Source organism: Corythoichthys intestinalis, chromosome 4, assembly GCF_030265065.1.
Source record: "Corythoichthys intestinalis isolate RoL2023-P3 chromosome 4, ASM3026506v1, whole genome shotgun sequence".
In the NCBI taxonomy this organism is placed as follows: Eukaryota; Metazoa; Chordata; class Actinopteri; order Syngnathiformes; family Syngnathidae; genus Corythoichthys; species Corythoichthys intestinalis.
This window is the reverse complement of record NC_080398.1, coordinates 19460407-19484990: the sequence shown is the minus strand read 5'-3', so window position 1 is coordinate 19484990 and position 24584 is coordinate 19460407. Positions and strand designations below refer to the sequence as shown.

The window sequence follows — 24584 nt, the reverse complement described above, 5'->3', positions numbered from 1 at the left end:
AATACAGTCCTTATGTACCGTATGTTGAATGTATATATCCATCTTGTGTCTTCTTTCCATTTCAACAATAATTTACAGAAAAATATGGCATATTTTATAGATGGTTTGATTTGCGATTAATTGCGATTAATTACGATTAATTCATTTTTAAGCTGTAATTAACTCGATTAAAATTTTTAATCGTTTGACAGCCCTAAATCTATTATATAAGCTGCACACAGACTAAGTTTAATTGTGTCAAAGTGTCATTTTGTCAGTGTTGTCCCATGAAAGGATACTAGTATACTTAAATATCTGCAGAAATGCGAGGGGTGTACTCACTTTTGTGATACACTGTAACATTAAAGTCAATGAGGGTGTATTGAAATAAGTATTGATTTTTAAATCATTTTTCACTAGAGAAATCAGTGATTTCACTGCATGGTTAAAAATAATCATTAGTTGATTTAATTCAACATGCACAGCCACGTTGATATTATCTTTCCATTAACCAAGCCGTTTGTAAACATGTCAAGAACAGGGAAATCAGGGGAGTAAATCAGGGAAGTCTCCTGTTGCAAGTTGGCTGCCAGTTATGCCGCATACTCCGCTTTAAAACATCTATCCACTATATATGCTATCTATGGATCCATGCTTGTAATCTGCATGTCTACGGGGCGTGACCGTATCAATAAGAGGCGTGGTCATGGCCCTCCAGAGTATTCCCCTTTATTCCCGCAGTGCAATTGCATTTCATTTTCGCTAGCACACAGTCAGGGGAGCTCAGGAAAGCCCAGGGAGGAACTAGAAGCGGACGAGCACGCTCCACCAGAAAGTCTCAATTAGGTGCGCACGCAGGCGGTGGTCCAGCAGAAGAAGACTTGACAAGCAGTTCCCCTGAGAGCATTAAACAAGCCCGCGTCAGAACATGGAGCGTAAAATCCCGGACTTCTCCGGCACTTGGGAAATGAAGAGTTCTGAAAACTTTGAAGAGCTCTTAAAAGTGTTGGGTAAGTGATGGAAAGACGTCCCACTTCAAAGAATCCGCGGTCATCCGTCTCGTGTCGTTTGTAGGTCACATCTCGGCTCTGTGCGCCAAGCGGGAATCAGCCTCTTTTACGCACGGGCAGGGGGTCTTTGTCATTCTGTGGACGGCCGAAAAATTCAAGTGCCTTGGCCCCCGGCCAGCGTCACTAACCCCCCCGGTTAGGCAGCCGTAACACAATAGAGACAAACGGCGGCACATCTGTCTGTGCCACGGATTTGGGGATTGTGTGCGTGCGCGCAGTTGAATAGGCGCGCCATGACGCGTTTACAGTGCGGGACAGTCTCGGGGTGATCGAAGGTGACAGAGGGGAAGCGCAAAGGGGGAAAGCACCTGCTGTTCGGTAGGTTTTGTTTGCGCCAGTGTGGTGCAGTGTGGGAGAGATCGTTTGTGCGAGTGCGCATATTTTGATTTTGAAGATGGACGATGCGCGCTTTTGTTTAAGGCAATTCAATACTTGTGCACAAAAAAGAAGAAGAATGCAGGGAATTCAAAGTCACTGCGCGTCTGATTCGCGGGTTCCATTATTGAGTCTGCAGTCCTACCTCAATTTGTAAAGTCTGCTGAGAACCATTTGTACATATAAGAAATCAAGGGCGTAGATTTGCATGGGGACGGTAGGGACATGACACTACCAACTTTTCAGCATGCTCAATTGTCCCCACCAACTTTTAAGCAATCTTATTGGCATTATATCATATATATTATAGTATATAGATAATTTAGATTGTCTTTCCATATGTTGTATGGATAGAATTGACCCATTTTTTCCCTCAAATACACGTTTGATTGGCTGATGACATGACCCCTAACCCCCACACATACACATACGCACTCACAACCCAGACAGAGATACAACATATCAACAACATGCCGCCTTCTCCGCCCCCTTCAAAGACAAAGGATATTAGAATTTTATTTAAGCCAGCAGCAGCAATCAGTGTAAGTAATGTAAAAAGACATCAATGTTGTGGAGGTGGGGAACAAACCACTAATTTTGTTACTGAAACTGCCATCTGCATCAGAGTTAGCATAATATTAAATTGTATAAATTTGCTGACCTGCAAAACTCGAGTAGGAAGCTGCTTAGAGAGGGTGTCCTTCAGTATGTTTTCTACTGTTCAAGGTAATTGTGAGAAATGTAGTGAACCGAGGTTGAACCCCTTTTCTCCAATTTTCATTTTTATTTTATTTATGTGGTCTTTTTTGTTGAGTTTGGTTGTGATTGTGGACAAAAGCAGTTGTGTTTTACCTGAAGGAAGGCTCCATTTTTATTTATTTTTGTTATATGCCAAGATGTTTTTTCAATTATATTTATTTATTTAGACGATGTTGAGTGGTCTTCAGACATTTATTTTTTGTATTCCTGGATAATTAAGAGATTATTGTGAATGTTAATATAAATTAAATTCTGTTCAAGTATTGCAATTTAAATTTGCTAGAAAAAAAACCCCAGACATTTTAAGTTTTCAAAATGTTCCCTTAGTAGTTTTTGAAAACAAAGGTTAGATCGAACGATGTATCACTTGAACTAATACATACAGTATGAAAGTTAGTATAAGTCAATAAAGATTTATTTTGCATTGATCATTTAGCACTCATCTTAAAGCAGTAGACTTCTGAAGAAGGCTCTGTTGTAGCGAACCGAATTAACTTTTTATCTAAAATATTCCTAAATTGGCAAATTGAATCTAGCTTTAAATGATGAAACAGTTTTAAAATTTTGACATGTCGAAAGTAGACAGAAAGGAAATGATGGAATAACGGGAGCAATTTTAACAACATTAACGGTTGATTCACAACATTAAATTAATTGCTGATACAGAATGGGGACTTGAGTATTTTATTTAATGTTATAAACTGTTAACTGAAATAGTACAGTAGTTTGGTTTAGCCTTAGAGGATTTTTGAACAATATTGTAACTAATGTACTAAACATTAAAAGCGGGAGTGGGAGGTGCATCAATAATCTATTTATAATCGAATCGGACCCTCTGAATCATAATCGAATCACTAGGTGCCCAAAGATTCCCACCTCTAGTTAATAGGCAACACTTTATTTCACAGTGGCGTCATAGGACATAAGCCATAAAACCGTCATAACTATGACATGACACTATCATGGGCATTAATGAATGCTTATGACAAATGTCATTTAGTGTCATCCGGCAAATTATGTCACTAACTCCATTTATTTTCAACTCGAATCTATTACATCCATTTAAAACTGAGATAATTTGCCGGATGACACAAAATGACATCTGTCATAGGGCTGGGCGATATGGCCTTAAGTACGTATCACTGTAAATTGAGCAGATTTACCTTGATAACAATAAATGACGATAAATTTGCCCAAGCGGACTGCGATATAATTTGAAATTTTGAATCAATGCATGAAATACATATTAACTGTTTCTCGTTGATTTATTTATCAGCTTTCAATTTAACATATGTAACAATTGTACACACAGTCTAAACATGAAGTATATAAAAAAATTCTTGTAAACAATAAGACTTCAAGTATGAACATTTTATAACAGCTTGTATGTCTTGAACAATGTACATTTTAAAAATAACTTATTGTTAATGGCTGCTGCGATATAATTACTCAACACAAGTGTTTACTTCAAAGTTTTTTTTTTTTTCCACATAAGCATTTTTTTAATACATGCATGCACACACATGCACCTTCCACACAGACACACACATATTAAAGCTATATTGCTCTTATGCCAATGAAACATTTAAGATTTTAGATGACAGTAATGACACAGAATAAAGCAAGCACGTACAGTAAAATAGCTGTGGCCATTAAACGGTCCCTGTTGGATTATAATTTATGATGAATGCTTTACCATCATAAAAGATATTAAAGAAATCTCACACATACAGAGATACAAAATAACGCGACATACTAATTGCTAGATGCAGTCCATGAACAATCCACTCATTAAGTTCAGCCATTTTGACAAGGTCAGAGCCGCTATCCGATTCCCATCACGTTCATTTGTAGCCGCTGTTAGCCGCTAGCGTTAGCCTCTGGCCTGTCTACCAGTAGCAAGCACTGAAAACACACGCTCCTGAAATCGTGAGAACCAAGGAGGAAAGTGGGTGAAAGCCTGTCTGGAGGCTGCCAAGAGTCTACTTAATGTCGGGTGAAAGTTGGGCGAAGCTCCCTTAAGCCCGACTCCATCCCGTTTGCTTGTAGCATTAGCCGCTAGCTCTAGCCTACTGGGCTTCTGTTTGAGTTCCTAATAACCACGTGACTTCATACGTAAGCACACTGACTGTTTTCTTAAAGGGGAATGAACATAGCCGAACAACACAGAGTCAAAGCGGAATGAAAATACTATATTTTCTTGTTTTATTAAATTACCAAATTTACCGACACGGTCAAAATTACGTGAAGAATTTCGGTAACGGTAAATTTTCGGTGTACCGCCCGGCTCTAATCTGTCAGAAGCATTCATTGATGCTCATAGCAGTTTCATGTCATAATCAAACCTGTGTTACCATTAACCATAACTAGCAATTGATGAAACAACTGGAACAGTAACTGAAGAAATATTTAGCACAGAACATGAATTTTGATTGTTATATACATCTGTAGCGGTGCAATGCATGCTAGGAGGCATGTTGGACAACAACAGTGTTGACAGCAGGTGGCAGCAGAGGTTGACTGTCTGCCCCAAGGGAGCAGTGATAGCCAAATGAAGCTTCTTGAAGCAATGAACGTTTGCAGCCAATTGGTTCAAAGCTTCATGGTGGTTCATTTGGTTTTATGACAATCTTATGATGCCGCTGTCAAATAAAGTGTTACCGGTTAATATTTTTGGGTGTAAATATACCATCATATAGTGAGGACAGCCGCGGCTTATAGTCCAGTGCGGCTTATCTATGAACAAATGCTGTTTTCGTGTCAAATTTGGTGAGTGGCGGCTTATAGTCAGGTGTGAAGATTACGGTTCGTATTTTCATCACACAATAATTCTGAGTCACTAAAGAATTGTTTTTGTTCTCTGCCTCATTTGAGTGCATTCTGAACAGATTCAATTTAGAAACTGATGGCTTAAAGCAGAGCAGAACCCACCATCAGTTCAGAGCGCTGCCTATTAAAGTGGTGGACATGTAGGCTCATTCAGAATGTGCCACTTGTATATGTACTACCTATTTATAAGTTGCTTGACAAACTCATTGCAACTTAATTTACCGAGGGTACACCATCTATCTAGGGAGGGATGCACCTAATAACCGATAGAGGAAGGAAGTCAAGACAAATTGGGTATGACTATCACTGTTATACAACTGCAATACTACTTTTGAATTTATTCTTGATTTAATTACCGTATTGGCTTGAATATAAGACGGCCCTGATTATAAGACGACCCCCTCTTTTTCAAGGCTCAAGTTTGAAAAAAGACTTTTTGAACACCAAATTTTTATACAGAAAAGAATTACAGTACATCTGAAACAAATGATTATAACAATATATTTGAGAGAAAATTTTGCCTCATTCAAATCTTAATATCTGAACATTTAAATATGTAAACTAAAGTGCTATCACATTCGTAAATGAATGGCTTCTGGTTTTTGAAATGTAAATAAACCAATCTATTGTGATAAAACAACAAAATTCCAATAACTGCATTAACCATCAAAGTGAAGTCTAATTGTAACGGTAGTCTTGAAACAAATCTGAATAAGGAAAAACACTGCAATGAAATAATGCAAACTGGTTAAACTTGAGAGTAGCTGAGATCTGTAATGACAGAACATTGCTTCAATGATATCTGGTGCCATCTAGCGTCGTAAATGGGTATAACGTCTAGATCACGAATATAAGACGACCCCCACTTTTTCGGTCTTATTTCAATGCAAAAAAACACCGTCTTATATTCGGGCCAATACGGTAATTCATCACACAGGAATCCTAAGCTATTATTTGCAATCAAAGAATTTTAATTGCTGACCAGCATATGTGAAATTATGGGTTAAATGTTTAGGGTATTTTTGAATTTGGCTGCCATTAGATGTCCAATCCATTTCGACTGGGAGGGCTGACGCCGATAGTTTGCTGTCAGTTTCTCCCAGTCAAAATGGATTGGCCATCTATTGCCGTTAACGGGTTTCCTAAATATCAATTTTTCTAACGACCAAAGCACATACTCTACAAATGCTATACAGTAGATACCTAGGCTTATAGCAGTACTTCTCAAATAGTGGACTCTAAGAATGCTATACAGTAGATACCTAGGCTTATAGCATTACTTCTCAAATAGTGGGGCGGGCCCCCCTAGGGGGGCGCAGAGTGATGCTGGGGGTGGCGCATGTGACCTTGGTGAACATACTTTTTTGCCGTACTAGAATAGAGTGTAATTGCATATCCACTCAGTGGGTGGCAGTGCCGCTCTCATTTTCAGCGTATGCGCAATATTTTTGAACCAAACATGAGCACACAGCAAAGAGCACTGGAGATATGAAAAGCTAAGACAAGGAAATATGAAGAAGCGTATGTAGCATTTGGCTTTGACTTTTAGTACAGTGGGAGAGGGGAAAGACCAGTCTGTTTACTTTGTTTAAAAATGTTCGCAGTGGACAGCAGGAATCATTTTTTTCAGCGAAAACGTGCCAAACATTGCCAGCAATCCTCCCGCTCAGTGTTACATCAGTAACCCAGCGATCACTGTCAGTATCATTAAAGGGTATGAAAACGCAAAGGGGGTGTGAGACATCAATAGAACCGTTATGTGCCAAGATAACAAATATTGATAAAGTTAACAAAAAAAAACAATCACATTAATGAGCAATTATCGAAAATAGATCGAAAATGACGAACATTTCTGAAAGTGTTCCGGAAAATGCCGAATGGGGCAGAGACGTCATAACAAGGAAACAAAAGGTCGAGGCAGGTGCCATCGTTGTTTATCGACGAGAGAGTTGCGTTCGTGTTTTATCAAAAAATGGCTAAAATGGTTCAAACCTGTCATGCTATGTGGTTTACAAATAGCCATTTGTCGCAATGTAGTACCCATGAGTTCCCGAACGCGAGAAAAAGAGCTGGACTACGCAGACAATGAGTAAAGTTCGTCAGTGCTAAGAGGGCTAATTTTGCAGACCCAGCCTCCGGCACGGTTTTGTGTGGTGCACATTTTACACCTGAAAGCTATACGAACTATGGGCAAATGAAATCAGGTTTTGCTAAGAAATTGCTGCTGAAAGCAGAAGCAGGTGCCCGGTAAAAGAGGACGATGACTGGCTCTGATGAGACCACCTCACCACCCCAGGCAAAGCAAAGGAGAGAAATGGCCAGAGTGAGTACTCTTTTATGATAAAAAACATATCACGCATTGGATATAGGACTGGACACATGTATAAATTATCGCTCGTAAAATATATAGAACAAATCCTCTAATCCCATTCATATTTGTGTCGGTTGGCAGAGCGAAACCGATGATAGCATATTAAATGATAATTATTCTATACATTACTTTATTTTGCGGTCACGGTGTATCAGCTTCACAAAAAGAAATGCAAAACAAACCATTCGGTGATTCTGTTGCCGCCGGTGTTTCATCAGTGTGATTGCTCCCCTCAATGATCCTTTCATTAGGCTGCATTGGCTTTTGTTTGGGCTCAAATTGATAACCCAAAACACCAAAGAAAGGTTCATAACTCTCCTCGTCACCATTAGAAGAATGTTCGTTACGTCGGATTCGTCGCTGCAAATAGAAACAAAATTGTCCGCCATCATCACCGCCATTCAGTACTAAGCACTGAGCCGGTTGTTTCCCTATAGCAGTACTTCTCAAATAGTGGGGCGCGCCCCCCTGTGGGGGCGCAGAGCGATGCCAGGGGGGGCGCATGTGACCTCGGGGAACATACTTTTTTGCCGTACTGGAATAAAGTGTACTTGCACATCCACTCAGTAGGTGGTAGTGGTGCTCTCATTTTCAGAGTGCGCGCAGTATTTTTGAACTAAGGAAGAGCACTCAGCACACACAGAAGACAGATATGAAGAGCAGTGTGCCACCGCCGTTTTCGAAAGCCGTTTTCCGACCGGACTCACTCACGCAGCGACCCACTGTCTTGTCCGGTTCTCACGTCGCCGCCCGAGAAGTTCCATTTTCGGCTTGGGATCGTCACGACGACCGCCCTCACCTACGGTTCTACCTCGGCCGCCGAGAATGCGCTTTTTTTCGTACCGTTTGCCTTTTAGCTTTGACTTTTAATATAGTGGGTGATGAGGAAAGACCACTGTTTACTGTGTCTAAAAATAATTATGGCGGACAGCCAGAAGCCAAATCAATTAAGACGCCACTTAAAGAAATTAGACCCCAATCTCATTGATAAGGCGCTTGATTGTTTTTCAGTGAAAACGTGCCGAATATTGCCAACAATCGTCCTGCTTTGTCAGTGTTATATCAGTAATCCAGTGAGCATTGTTAGCATGCTCATTGCAAAATAACTCCACACCACTGGAAAGGAGGTAAATACTGTGAGTCGCAAAAATAAAAGCTGTCCTGTCCAAGGACACTCTTTTTTTTTTCTTTTATTCAGTTTTGTTTTTTCAGTCAAATTTTTGGGCATATTGTCCTCATGAGTGAATGTTTCTAATCAATTTTAATTTGTTATTATTTACTGATTTTATTACATTTTATTTTTCTGTATGGTCAAAAATGTACCTTGAGTGTATTTTTTACAGTTTGGATGTGACTTTTTTTTAAAAATTCAGGCAAATTGATGCACGTCAAGTCTTCTGTTACAAACAAAACAATGTTAATAAAGTTATACTTTATTATAAGTTGATCTATGTTACTTTTTTTTTTATTAGAAAAAAAAGGACACAATGTTAGGCAGATGCGTATTTATAATAGTAATTTTATAGACAAATGATACTATTTACAGTGGCGCCAGAGAGTTTGGGGGGGCGCGAAACATTTACGTCTTCCTTGGGGGGGCCTGACAGAAAATAATTGAGAAGCACTGCCCTATAGTGACGTCACGCACACAATATGCTAGATTTCCGGCATCTCGGGGGCGAGTCCTTTTAGCTTGACAATCGACCTAATTTCTATCATTTTCTTGGTGTTGCGATGTGTGTAATTACACGAAGTGGCATGATATGAATTCAAAAGGCATGCGTTGATGGATAAATGATGGAATATTAGCATTTCCCCAGGTGTTGTCATACCCTTTAAAGGTGGCATACTAAGTTGCTCAGTGTAAAATAACCCCACACAATAAGAAAGGAGCTGATACTGCCTGCAGCAAAAACAAAAACTGTCCCTCTGTCCAAAAATATTGTTGTTTTTGTTTTTTCGGTTTGTTTTGCATATTGTCCTCGTGAGTTAATGTTGCTAATCAATTTGAATTTTATTATTGTGTATTGATTTTATTAATTTTTCAGTATGAAACGTTCAAAAAATGTATCTTGAGTGTGTTATTTTTTCTTTACACTTTATTGTAAGTTGATCTATATATTTTTTTTTCCTTTAATATTAAAAATAAAATGTTATGCAGAGGTGTACTTATAATAATAAGAATTTTGTTACAAATGATACTACAGTATATTTACAGTGGCAGCAGAGAGTTGGGGGGGCGCGGAACGTTTACGTCTTCCTGGGGGGGGCATAACAGAAAATAATTGAGAAGCACTGGCTTATAGTGAATATGTTAAATAGCAATTAATTTAGAATTGGATTGTGGAAATCAAATTGGACTATCATGTAATGCAAAACTAAACCCCAACTCGACCTTCATGTCCCATGGAGGACCACCCCATCTGCATCAGGGTGTGAGAAGCGCAGCTGTATGCGACCTGTCAGCACCCGGCGACTCTCCGCTTCCCTCCATCCCTCACTGCCTCGCCTCAACCCAAAGGCTTCCTCTGCCGCCTGATCTCTGACCCCTTGGCTCGGTCCTTGGGCGAGCGCGCACCCTCGAGAGGCCAGATCTGTTTGCGTTGGAGCCTTTTGGGTGTCCAAAAGTCAGCTTGTGTGTAATCTGGAGCAGTTACTTGAGAAGCCTCAAGTCCCCCTGTTGCCTCCCCAAAGGCCCCCCACTTGGCTTTTAGGTAGACACAGACGAGACACAGGGGTCAGTTAATGTCTGCAGCTCAGCTTGCTCCTTAAAATAAACCCACATTGTCAGGAAAGGGACATCTCTCTTGTGCTGTTACTTTATGAGAATCTTGACATGATTGGCAGGATGTACAGTACAGCCTTTAATCATCTGAAAACAGGAAATCTGTTTCAATATAGTGGATTCATGGAGCATTTTGCCTCATAGGAAATAATGGAATGTGATTAAATCCTTTCTGGCACAAATTACTGCTATGAGAAAAACTTTAGGAAAACAGTTAATGTAACAAAAATTAATTGAGAAGCATTGCTCTAATGATATTATACATACTATAATAATGATTTTTTGGGACTTAGTAGGGCAATACATTTGCATTTAATTCTCTAGAATAGTTTATTTTTAACATTTTTTAGGGACAATTACCATTGTAGTTTTTTATTTTTTTTTTTCATCATATAATCCGATTTGCAATATAAGGCTCATGATTAGAGATCGACTGATATATCGGTCGGCCAATATATCGGGCTGATATACAGACTTTTTTCCAATATCGGCCACTTAACAAGAAAAGTAAGCCGATAAAAAAAGGATTTTGATCAGGCATCTGTAAGGGCAACTGTGGCCACTGCTGAATGACCGTAGGAGCCCGGAAGGACCCTGCAGCAGCTTGAAGACAGGCTGCTACAGGAAGTTTCAGACTTTGTAAATATTGTACGATTTTTTAATCTTGCATGAGAGAATATGCAATGTTGCTCTAGCCTTTTAAGGTACGTATCACGATACGATACGATACGATACAAAGCTCACGATAACGATCTGACGATATGGCGATACAACGATTATCGATACATTGGTCAGGAAGTCATTCTAGGATATTCTACAAACAACTAATAAACAGAAAAACAAGCTTCTGCTGTGAATTGGAATGAGTTTATCATTAGTAAGATGTCCAATCCATTTGAACTGGGAGGGTGGCAGCGAATGAACATTCGTTCATTCACTGCCATCCCTCCCACTTCAAACGGATTGAACGTCTATGGCCGGTAGTGGCAGCCAATACCAAGCAATGAGGTAATTTTGTGCCATTTAAGCTCATTTACCTGTTCATTTTCAGTTACTTCCTGTAGATTTTGGGGTATTTTATTGGTCTCATTCTATTTATTTTGAGTTCCAGAACAGGAAATGACCTGGGAATCACCCAAATGAATAGGCAGTGACTCAAACTCAACAGAAAATGACCTGTAAATGCCCTAAAATGAACAGCAAGTGACCTGTAAATGCCCTGAAAATCGGACAGAATGACTGTGAATGCTCTGGTTTCGAATGAACGAACGTTCCCAGTCTAAATGGATTGGGCGTCGAGCACAGTCAATGCAGCCTTAGAGTTAACTTAGACACTATTATGGTGGAAGATTTTGGTAGCAACGTTATTTTTTTTTATACATTGTAGGCCTGCAGCTATCGATTATTTTAGTGGCCGATTAATCGATGAACTAGTTAGTCCAAATAATCGAGTAATCGGATAAGGAACATAAAAAAATTAAAATACCCGAGCTGAGCCTGAAACAGTATAAAAAAATTAATAAATAAGGATTTATGTAAACCAAAAGAACAATTGGCTAATTTACACAGCAAAAGTCTGGGTTTTTTTTGTACAATGCTCAGACATTTTTCCACAGAAAATGGCTAAATATACCTATAAACTAAATTATGAATGCATTAAAAAACATTAGTTCAAACAAAAACTTAGCTTATGTTGGTCGTAACATGGGGCAGCTGGATTCAGCCATGTGAAATCAGGCAGACTAGAGGGCAGTGGAGCAGCCCAAATCAATAAAACTCAATTCAAACACTTTCAAAATAAATCATTACAACCCCACTATAACTAAACGAATACTCGAGGCAGCAAAATTTAATTCGAATCTTTTTTTCTAATCGAATACTCGAGTTAATCAATTAATCGTTGCAGCACTAATACATTGACGCCTTTTCAAAACGATATCTCGATTCTTGGCAGGAGCATATTGATAATCTTTTGGGATACAAAGTATCATGATATATCACCATTTCGATATTTTGTCACACCCCTATTACTGAGTAATCCTTACACTCTAAATATAACTGGTTGTGTTAGCATAGCATTCGCGTTAGTATTAGCTTTAGCGGGGCGAGCATCTTTTTCAACGCTCACTCTCACTTGTTTACATTTCTTCGTGACATCGTGGTGGTTTTAATTATTTGAAAATAATGTACTGTTCTTGCTGAGTGTGTATTATCATAAAAAGAAATGCTGCGTTCGTTTGTTTGGTAGCACTAGACCGAATTAATCCTTGAAGTCTCAGGTCATCATTGTAAATTTGAAGCTTTTGATGCATTTTTTTTAACTGCCTGTTATAATCTATGTGCTTTAAAAAAAAGAAGAAGAAGAATATCGGCCTCATATATCGGCTTACAAAATCTGCTTTGCATATCGGCAATCAGCAGAAAAGTTTTTCGGCATTTTAAAATCCCATACAGGTCGTCCTTTACTCATGATAACAATTATCTTACGAAATGGCCAACAATTTTCGGTACATGGGTTCAGAAATCTAGCTGCAATATTTTTTATTGGATTCTTAAATGGAAAGATAAACAGTGTGTCTTTTGCACACTTTCACTTAAGGCTGCTCAACTAATTTTTAACCGAGACATACTTATCTGGTTAAAACAATGTCAAAAATGTTGAAATCAATACGTTCGATTTTCAAAACCGCACAATTTTGGTTTATCTCAGCCGCCGTAGTTTCTGTTGCATTTCCGCTTCCTCCCACGAGAGCGTGCCGTCTTAAACAGCAAGAGCAACAACAACCATGGCTACCGGCGATTTTGCTACTTTTGCCCTGCTGACTTTGGACACAAAATGCATAACGCCATGAGAAAGTGTATTATCTCATGATGTACTTAAAGTATTGTTGTATATGTAGTAGGGCTGTCAAAATTATCGCGTTAACGGGCGGTAATTAATTTTTTTAATTAATCACGTCAAAATATTTGACGCAATTAACGCACAAATGCCCCGCTCAAACAGATTAAAATGACAGCACAGTGAAATGTGTACTTGTTGAGTTTTGTCGCCCTCTGCTGGCGCTTGGGTGCGACTGATTTTATAGGCTTCAGCACCCATGAGCATTGTGTAAGTAATTATTGACATTAACAATGGCGGGCTACTAGTTTATTTTTTGATTGAAAATTTTACAAATTTTATTAAAACGAAGACATTAAGAGGGGTTTTAATATAAAATTTCTATAACTTGTACTAACATTTATCTTTTAAGAACTACAAGTCTTTCTATCCATGGATCGCTTTAAGAGAATGTTAATAATGGTAATGCCATCTTGTTGATTTATTGTTATAATAAACAAATACAGTACTTATGTATGTACCGTATGTTGAATGTATATATCCATCTTGTGTCTTATCTTTCCATTCCAACATTAATTTACAGAAAAATATGGCATATTTTATAAATGGTTTGAATTGCGATTAATTGCGATTAATTAATTTTTAAGCTGTAATTAACTCGATTAAAAATTTTAATCGTTTGACACCCCTAATAGGTAGAAGGATTGCAGTGAATTGACTGACAAAATATGTCAACTATTATTTTCTCCCTTGCGGACTATGACAATATTTTAGTGCAACATTTTTGTGAACAAATACAGTCTTTGTAACAGCAAAACCATATATTCTCAAAGTTCTTGTAAATAAATGAGTGTCTTTCATAACGGAGACATCTTTGCAATAGAAAAATTTTGTAGAAACCTTTACTAAAGGGTGACATCTTTTAAAACAACATATCAATTCTTGGAGTAATCATATCAACTAGAGATGGACCGATATATTGGCTGGCCAATATATCGTGCCGATATTTTGAATTTTGACGTGTATCGGTATCGGCCTTTTTTTTATCTGACCGGCTGATATGAAAAATTCCATTTAAAAATAGGGATTGGGACTAAGGATCACGCTATTTTTCAGAGGATTGGAATTTAGCGAATAGGATCGAGGTTTTACTTTGCAAAAAAAAAATTTCTGCTTCATGCTCGTGCAGCCTCACTCTCCCTCCTGCTGCTTTTGTTGGTCAGCAGCGCACTGTGAGTTTTGCTTGTTAAAGTCAATGACGATTGACAGGCGTTGAAGCTTTGATCTTGTCAGAGAAGCTTGGCAGAGCTACCTTCAAAGACGCCAAATGTGTCAATCATCATTTAGCTCGTTTAACACTAGTGTGCTGTGGCAACTTATTGCGTGTGTGTGTGTGCGCGGCTGTTCTCATTAGTAAACTGATTTCAATGGACTCACTCAATGAAACATTTAATAAAGACAGCTTTTTTCTACGTTATTCTTGTTTAAAAATAGTTTGCATTATAAAGGCGGCACGGTGGGACATTCACAGGTTTAAAACCTTTTGGGTTTTTTGGGAGAACTATTTATTTAACCTTTTATTCAACTTAAAAAGATGTTTCTGAGTCTAGGAAATTCAGGCACTTCTGGATCTTTTTTTTTTTTTTTTTTTTTTGTGATTCAATAAACATTTTTTCAATGAAGTTCAGTGTTTGCATTATTAAAATTTTTTAAGTTAATTTTGACTGCAAATGAATATCGGTTCCAAAAATCGGTTATCGGACTCTCTAACTACTAATAATTGGTATCGGTCTTGAAAAACTCATATCGATCGATCTGTAATGTCGATAACACTGGTCTACAAGCAAAATGCTTGTCAGACTTTACTAAATTTGGGTCACTAAAAAGAAAAATGAGGTCAGACGTGTCAATTGGTTATAGTTTTTTAGACACAGTGTCTGGCCGAAATTTTAAAATCCAAGCAATTTAGGCGATAATGGGTATGAAGAAATGGGGAAAAAAAAAAAATCTCCCTAAAATAAAATTGCCTACCATGAAGAATATAATCGTGTAGGCAAAAGCTTTGACGTAATACAGTATGCTGTTTTCAATGCACGGTACTGTATTCCATAAAGCGTGGTGTTTTGGAAGTGGACAAAATGCATTAATGTAGACACATTTGGCACACACTGATATGTCCATGTCTTGTCAAATGTATCAAATTGTAAAAATTCCTATTAAAAAAATCGAAAAGTAACATTTGCACATGCGACGTAAACAAGAGAAAAGAAGGAAACCAGCTGATAAAGTGACAATGCACGTACTGTACACGCAGTGTGGATATCCTGGTGCACTGTGAATGACTGGGCATTTCTTAGCGTGTATATATTTACTCTTGCTGACAGGTGGGAATGTGTGTGAGGTGGGAAACCCAACTGGAAAGCAGACAGACATCAGCACGAAAACAAGCATACGTTTCCCCTCAGACTTAGATACAGATTTCCTAGCACACACATATGACTGAGTGGTATCATTTTTGCCTTATTTTGTCTAAATGCATACACAATACTGGAAGAGATAATAAGAAAAATACCTGCGGTGGGACAAAGGTTGGGTGTGACCGCACGAACTGGACGTGTTTGTGCGTGCAAAGATGATTATGTCAAGGCCCATTGCAGATGTGCTGGCCGTGGTTTGTCATATGACCTCATTGTTTCCTCTCTCATCATTAACGGTCAAAATGTTAGAAAGGTTCCGCCCACACACTTGGTAACATGGGTTTGTTTAATCCGCTGCCGTCTTGGTTTGACACAGAAGTCATCTGTTCTTTTGACCCGAGTGCACTCTTGTTTGGAATAGACTGAATGAGAATATTCATTCACAGTTACAACTGGTTATGCAAGTCCTTACTTTGTAAATTTGTCCCTTGTTTGAACCTATTTTTCAAAATGAAGATGACTAATGTTAATGGGGGGGGGACCACACAGATGCACAAAGAGGAGGTATTGATGAAAATAAAACCAGAGGCATGGATCACATATCTAAGAAGAGGTTTTCAACGGTTCTTCTTGTGCTTTGGACAAGCGTTCAAAAAATGCGAAGATAATTGAAATCTGATTTAAACTAGCGAAGGGGTTGCATTTTTTCTCCTTCAAATTTGAGTGAATTCAAGATCCTAAAATAGGATTAAATGGCCAAAGAAGTCATGAGGTATGTTTGCCTTTCAAGGTCCTAAGCAACCACTCGATATTCAAAATAAACAGACTTCTGACTCTCAATTTGATCATTCATTGAAAATTACTGCCACTAGCCTAATGGCTGATGTATTGCAATTAGCAGCTGTTAACGCTAATATGGTGAAAGCTTCTCAAAGACAGACAACTGCGCTGTTGAAATGTTTTTGTTTACTCAACGCCTTTGATAGGTCTGTTTGAAAAAAAAAAAAAAAAGCACGCTAAAACTATTTTAGAATGCAAAGTTTAAGGTGAAATTTTCTGAAGTGAGAGTTTATTCATTAATTTAAAACAAACGCACATGCCTTGATTAAATATATTTCATTATTGTGCTACAGTGAGTCTCCCTTCACTACTAATAAACGGTTCATATTTTCCAACATCATATGAACTCATTATCTGCCATTGGCAACAATAGACATCCAAATACACTGGGTACCTCTACATACGAAGTCAATCATTCCAGGACCTTGTTTTTAAATCGAAATGGTCGTATGTCGAGCAGGATTTTCCCATAAGAATACGTTGTAATTCCATTAAAACACCTTCAGACCTGCATTTTTTTTCTGCTGGGCAAAAAAAAAAAATCTGCGCTGATTTTTCCTCTACTCAAACACCAGAACAAAGTACAATTTTTTGGTCGGATATTTCATGCTTTTATTGGTTATTTTTAATGTAAATGTGTTTTTAATGAAAAATAAGCACTTTACCTTATCCTTTTTGAAGTTGCGTTTGGTCAGCCATTTTCAAAGAGCCAAAAAATAATAAAGAGGGCGTGCCAAACCTCATGATTTGATTTTGATGGGTATAGTTTCATCCAATCATCTCCCCGAAGTGACAATGACAAGTAAATTCAATGCATTTATTGTATATTTAGAGATGCGAACGTGTCATGTCTGAACGGGTTAATTTGTTCCACAGCCCGAAAACCTACACTAAATCCTTAATAAATGCTGCTGGTATGATTGCAAATAGCAATGACACAGAGCATAACAAATAAATTATGAATAAAAATAGGAATAATAATATCATAATGGTAGCAATAATAATAATAATAATACCTGTAATAATGTAATGAATCGGGTTCTAATGTGGCGAATGGATTTTGCGTGGTGTACCTGAACGCACCGCGTGGCTGACATGACAGAGTGAGAGAGGATTTTTTTCTTTCACTTTTCATGTTCAGCTGCGGCGGACAGTAGGTGTGTTGTTTTGCAGAAGTTCTGAAATAAATTATTAAAAACCTGACAAAACTGGCAATTTTTTGGGGGCGATGTTACAATAGTAATTCATGTGTCATATTTTTCTATCATTTCCATCCTTATTTCAATGGTAAGCCTCACATTTTTCCTTTTTTCCACACCTGCACTAACATTCTTGGAACCCATGTTGATTTCCCTCACAAGAAAATCTGCCGTGTGTCCGTCTTGCGGGAAAACAAAGTAATTGCGGCGCTGTCATTAATCATCGTATTTCGAGCGTGTGGTCGATGGCAATGGCAGGTCAAATTTTACGTCGGATGTCGAAAAGATCAAAAGTCGAATCGATTGTATGTTGAAGTACCACTGTCATCTAAACTGGGAGGACTGGCTGTGACGTATCTTTCAGTTGCCACGTTTACATGGAGCCAAATATTCCAATTACAATCGGTTTAGATGTTCAAACCGAATAAATGTGTTCCATATAAACACCTCATTCGGAATGAACAGGCCCAAACCGAATGGAATTTCATTCTGGTTCACAGGGGTGGAATATTCCTTTTCCCAAACCGATTAGAAGTAAAATTATATCATGTAAACAGGGAAGCGGAACGGTGTCTGGTTGCGTTCTTTCTGCACATGCTCCGTACTGACGTGGTGACGTCACTTGGTGATGTAAGTAACGTCACTTGCAACATGGCTTCCAAGCACACGCACAGCGCACCTAATTGGAGTCCGGCGGAAAGTTTATATCCATGAATCCCTCCACCAGTCCACACAACTTTTTAAATGAACGGCGTGTCATTCTGAAGTTTTGTTTCCACTCGAAAAGTTAAAACAGCAGCTGATCTGACGATCGATCTCCATGTTTTGCAACGTGACGCTTTGTTTTGATTAATCTGCGCATGTCAGACGGCAGTTGTCAAACGTCCTTTCGGAATAAAGGCAGACACATGTAAACGCTGGATCGGAATAGATGAAGTGACATGTAAACAGCTGATCTGAAATTTCCATTCGGAATTATTTGAATCGGTATGAATAAAAGTCAGCATGTAAACGTGGCTACTGATGCCGCCAGTCTCTCAAAATGGATTGGACGTCAACCACCGTCAATGGCAGCCAATGCGCTAACAATGCTCAATTAAAAGGCTAACTTCAGTCCTGTGTGTTATAGGTGTAAACGTGATGCTGCGAAAGATCGCGTGCAAGGCAGCGTCCAAGCCCTTGGTGGAGATCACGCAGGACGGCGAGACCCTGTCCATTAAGACCTCCACCACCGTGCGGACCACCCACATCACTTTCACCGTGGGACAAGAGTTCAACGAGAGCACGGTGGACGGACGCCCCTGCACGGTATACGTGATACATGAGAGCATTCCTACATTCTCTTCCCATCAAATCACAGCGGTGACGGGCGTGTAGAGAGCGAGCGGTCCATATTGAATCAATCTGTTTGATTTGGCCTGATAGCATATCTCCACCCATCCCCTCGGTCTCTGAAGGCCTTTTAACTCGCTGTGTTTTCCCTCTTGCTCTTCCACTTTTTACTGTTTGTTTGTCTCCAAGGCAAACGCGCAATCAGTGTTTGCGTCACTGCGGTAACACTGAGCGCATCCAAAGTTATCACTTAACGGCGCCCTCCTTGTTCCTCTTTGTGTCTCAATGAGCCAACACTGGAAATCACCCTCTCCATTTGACTCATTTAATTACAGAATTGACCTCAATGCAAAATAGATAATATTCAACATGTGTCGCAGAAGCTTCAAACTACAAAAAGTAGCCAGTGGGAACAAAAAAAAAGCAATGATGCTCAACAGAAACAGAAGTTCTATCGTCAGCAAAGAGTAACTACTGGTGATTATCTGCTTCTGTCACAACACCTCTGGACAAAAATATTTCATTTTACATTTTGTATAACCGACATCATTTTTTTCCTTTAAAGTATTACTGTAAAAAGGAACGGAAAGCTAAAGAAAAAACGATGCAAACTTCTCATCGTGGTTGAATTGAGTTCTAGGGAGGTGTGCTGATGGCTCATGTTTAAGGCTAAAGTCAAATATCACTTAAAATTTCTAAAAATTGTTTAAAACTGATTGAAGTATACAGTTCCTGACAAAAGTCTTGTCACTTATCCATTTTGTAGAAACAATTGCTAATAACTAGGGCTGTCAAAATTATCGCGTTAACGGGCGTTAATTCATTTTTTAAATTAATCACGTTAAAATATTTGACGCAATTAACGCAGATGCCCCGCTCAGACAGATTTAAATGACAGTACAGTGAAACGCTCACTTGTTGTGTTTTATGGAGTTTCGCCGCCCTCTGCTGGCGCTTGGGTGCGACTGATTTCATAGGCTTCAGCACCCATGAGCATTGTGTAAGTAATTATTGACATCAACAATGGCGGGCTACTAGTTTATTTTTTGATTGAAAATTTTACAAATTGTATTAAAACGAAAACATTAAGAGATGTTTTAATATAAAATTTCTATAACTTGTACTAACATTTTTCTTTTAAGAACTACAAGTCCCTCTATTCATGGATCGCTTTAACAGAATGTTAATAATGTTAATGCCATCTTGTTGATTTATTGTTATAATAAACAAATACAGTCCTTATGTACCATATGTTGAATGTATATATCCGTCTTGTGTCTTATCTTTCCATTCCAACAGTAATTTACAGAAAAATATGGCATATTTTATAGATGGTTTGAATTGCGATTAATTGCGATTAATTATGATGAATTAATTTTTAAGCTGTAATTAACTCGATTAAAAATTTTAATCTTTTGACAGCCCTACTAATAACCTGACTTTTAATGATTCAATTGGTTTCAGAAATGGGTCATATGAAAGGTAAGACCCTCCCAAATGATGTTGATTGTACAAAAATATATTTGTTTCACTGAAAAAAGACTTATCATTTAATGAACACATGAAGGTCAAATTTTGGCAAGACAAAACTTTTGTCGCCTACAGAAAGTAGTGTAAAAATTGAACAAAAATGTACTTCAAATACAAAAATATGTTACATAATATAAGCTAATTAAGTAGTGGTGCTGTGAGATCCAAATTTAATATTTTGTATGACTTCCATGGGCTTGAAGGACTTCCATGGGCTTGAAGAACTACAATTTACAGTACAATTTATTGATGAAGTCATCAGGAACATCGAAGAAAGCAGTCTTGCATGCCTCCCAGAGTTCATCAACATTCTTGGGTTTCGTCTTCCATGCTTCCTCTTTCATCCTACCCCAGACATGCTCAATGATTTTCATGTCTTGTGACTGGGCTGGCCATTCCTGGAGGATCTTGAGCTTTCTCCACTGCAGCAGAGCTCCACGAGACCTGGTCACCTGAAGTCCCTGTGTCAACCAGAACAGTCTGTCGAACTCTGTCTAGAAAGGGCCTCCATGGTCAAATCAGTGCCCAGAAACCAGCATTAAACAAAAGACAATTAAAAAAACGTGTGGCATTTGCCAAGGCCCACAGCCTGTCAAAAGGATGGACGCTGGAAAAGTGGCAAAAGGTGGATTTTTCACATGAGTCTTCCACTGAATTACACCACAGTCGCCACAAATATTGCAGGAGACCTATTGGAGCCCGCATTGATCAGAGATTCACTCAGAAAACAGTGAAGTTTAGTGGTGGCAAATTCATGGTCTGGGGTTACATCCAGTGTGGGGGTGTGCGAGAGATCTGCAGGGTGGAAGGCAACATAAATAGTCTGAAATATCAACAAATCTTAGCTGCCTCTTACATTCCTAACCATAAAAAGGGACAAATTCTGCAGCAGGGTGGTGCTCCGTCGCATACTTCAATCTACCTCAAAGTTCCTCAAGGCAAAGAAGATCAAGATCCTCCAGGACTGGCCAGCCCAGTCACCAGACATGAACATCATTGAGCATGTCTGGGGTAGAATGAAAGAGGAAGCATGGAAGACGAAACCCAAGAATGTCGATTAACTCTGGCAGGCATGCAAGACTGCTTTCTTTGAAATCGAAATCGTGCCGAATCGCATGGATGCAGTCCTTCAAGCAAATGGAAGTCATACAAAATATTAAATTTGGATCTCACAGCACCACTACTTAATTATGTAACATATTTTTGTATTTTTTGTTCAATTTTCATACTACTTTCTGTAGGCAACAAAACTTTTGTCTTGCCAAAATTTGACCTTTATGTCTTCATTAAATGATAATCTTTTTTCAGTGTACATTCAACATCATTTTGGGAGGGTCTTAGCTTTTATATGAGCCATTTCTGAAACCAATTGAATAATTAAAAGTCAGGATATTAACAATTGTTTCTACAAAATGGATAAGCGACAAGACTTTTGTCAGGGACTGTATTTAAACTAGGAACTATTTCTCATCTAGAGGGCATTCATGCTCTTGGGACAAATAATACTTCATTTCTGTCGTTGTTTTTTTTTTTTTTTTGCTCGCCGGAATTCAATGGGTTTATATTTATTTATTTATTGGGCTTAATGTGGTTATGTAATTGTTATTGTACAGTACCATTGTAACAACAGTTCATATAAACTTGGTGCTGAGTATTCTTTTCACCAAATACTGTTTCACTTGTACTTGAGTACATTTTTTGTATGACTACTTTTACTAGAGTAACATTATTTTGAAGTAACACTACTCTTAGTTGAGTACAATTTTTGGCTATTCTACCCACCTCTGATAAAGAGTTAACACGCTAAACCTTGGAACTACATTTATACCCTCATATAATCATCTAATGAATGTTACCTCATCAATCCATCTTGTGTTTGTGTCTCTCAACGCTCAGAGTTCTCCACGTTGGGAGACGGACAGCAAGATCAGATGCGAGCAGACCCTGCAGAAAGGGGAGGGGCCTAAAACCTCCTGGACCCGTGAGATAACCAACGACGGCAAGCTGATCCTGGTAAACAGACAGAAAATAAAACGCCTTGCTTTTTTCTCAGGAATTTCAATTCAATTCAGACTGACGGTATTCTTTCAACACTTTTCAGACCATGGGAGCAGATGACGTGGTGTGCACCAGAGTCTACGAACGACAATGAACAAGAGCACTTCTCACTTTCGGTCCATCTGCGTCACCTGTACTTTTTGTCTATTCCAATAGCTGCACCGTGAAATTAGTAAAAAAAAAAACGCATCTTTTCTTTTGTCTTAGCCTTGCACTCTTTTAACCTTTTCTGGCTCTCATCAAAATGTTTTGGATTTAAAGTATGTAAATGCATTGTATGATTGACGTGCTGCTCATTTATTTGCCGTGTGTGTCCAATATGTATCTTTGGCCCTCGCTAACATTTTCTATTTCATTTGATATTTATTACCACACTACAGTACAGCCAAGGTTTTGACTTTGTGTTTGCTTATTTGACATTTTCTACGAAAACAATAAAGCAGCAACTTTGACTTTGAAGTACTTGTCGAATTCTTGATGACTTTGCCAGTCATCTCTTTGCCACATTTCCTCAAACCTCGTCGCTTGGCACATTTCAAGCAGGCAAATATTTTCATTACACTACAGTTTTTCTCCCTATCTTCACTCGCTTATACAGTCCTCCTAATCTGGCATTTTTGTGGGCCTTCAAGTGCCGTGACACCATAAAAGATCTTAAATAGCATTATTATGTGAATTAAAATCATATTTTGAGATGATTCAATTATACACAACAATTTGGCAAAGCGCAGATGACGAGAAATGAGTCTTTCAATCTGCCGTTTAGCTACTCCTGTTATTATAGCGCTCTGGCACCGCCATCTGGTTGATGATGTTGGCAGAGTAACGATTTCAGCTGATTTAGAACTCAGCCCAATGGAGGAGGAAGATTCAGAATGAAGAAAATGCGACAGTGAGCAGATGAAAATGTCATCATTGTTTTTATCTCTCTACTCCACTATTTTTACAGGAAATTCTTTTTATCTAAGTATTTTTCCCCAATGGCTAAATAAATTGTATGGCCATGACAAATAACAGTCTTGTACTAAATGGAATATGAAATATTAAAAATCCATTTATTCAGTACGACAGGGCTAAATTACTGCATAATGGTCAAAACTGCCGACTTTTTAAACCTCCTGAACGGGATTTTATGCCACCGGAGTTTTGTCATTTCCCTGCGTGGAGTTGAGACAAGGAAAGAGTGCAAACAAAAGAGTGTGAGAGCTACGCTACATGCTAACCTGAACCAAGCGGCTCTTCAAAGTCTCTTCTTCACCTTTCAAAAACAAAAACAAAAATCACACAAAACTACCCCGTCACACACTCACACACAGCGGCGGGGATGATAGCCTTCACCGATCGGCCAGCCCCCGGCGGCGAGCATGTTTCGGCTCGTCGTTGAATGCCGAAAATGGCGCATTCTTAGTGGACAAACTGGCGGCCCGAGCCCAACCCAAGGCTAGTGCTTGCTCTGCGGGCACATGAAGAGGGTCGAGAACCGCAGTCGAGAGCGCGTGGCTGCCCGAGCACGGCCGCTCATTGGCCAGCGAGCATGGTGTGTGACAAGCTGCCAGTCGTCGGCCGGAGGAGGCGGACACTCCCATCTTTTCAGGGGACAGGAAGCATTGTCACAGACCAAATGCCAGCCAGCTCCTTATTAAAATGTGTGCCATGATCCCAGTATTTGACAAAATATAAAACACGTAGCCTACTCACTTCCTTGTCCATCCAATGGTCCCACAGTTGTCGGACTTGTTTTGTCTATTCTTCACGGTGAACAGGACCTTTTTGAAACCCAAAAAGGCTCACACGCCTCTCCCTGGTGCAGCAACAAAAGGCTGCAGCACATTGTGCTGGCGTAATGCGAAAAATAACGAATTAATCCGCAAAATCAGCTGAATCTGCAGTCCTTCTGCATAATGTAGTAATGGCTGTATTGTGAAGATGATTAGTCTGGGGACGTCACATTCGCCTTCTTCCTCAATCCAGACTCTGGCCGGAAGTCACACATTTTCATGGTGTGGGATTAAAAAAATTTGAATTAATATATCGATCGCTTCCACACAGATCCAAGTGGTCCATTTCATTCAGGAGCATAAAATACAGTGTTAAATATGAAATAAATATGCTTTTTGCTGTCATAGGCACTTTAAGATACTGCAAGGAAACATCCTGACAGCTTGTACATGGTTACAATCCAATTTGAGAGGAAATTATAA

General features: G+C 38.8%; 2 protein-coding genes across 2 annotated transcripts in view; one reads left to right on the top strand and one right to left on the bottom strand.

Moving 5' to 3' along the window:
- The window catches only part of LOC130914938 (uncharacterized), a 49287-nt gene extending 26967 nt beyond the window's left edge, over positions 1 to 22320 (bottom strand). Inside the window, exon 1 of the mRNA XM_057834540.1 lies at positions 22182 to 22320. The gene's annotated coding sequence lies outside the window, so the exon portion shown is untranslated. The remainder of the gene's footprint in view (positions 1 to 22181) is intronic.
- On the top strand, positions 716 to 22835 carry crabp2a (cellular retinoic acid binding protein 2, a). The gene is made up of 4 exons (XM_057834541.1): positions 716 to 989; positions 18593 to 18771; positions 22222 to 22338; positions 22427 to 22835. The coding sequence occupies exons 1-4, from the start codon at positions 908 to 910 to the stop codon at positions 22475 to 22477; spliced, it is 429 nt and encodes a 142-aa protein (XP_057690524.1). The 5' UTR covers positions 716 to 907; the 3' UTR covers positions 22478 to 22835.
- The last annotated feature ends 1749 nt before the right edge of the window (positions 22836 to 24584 follow it).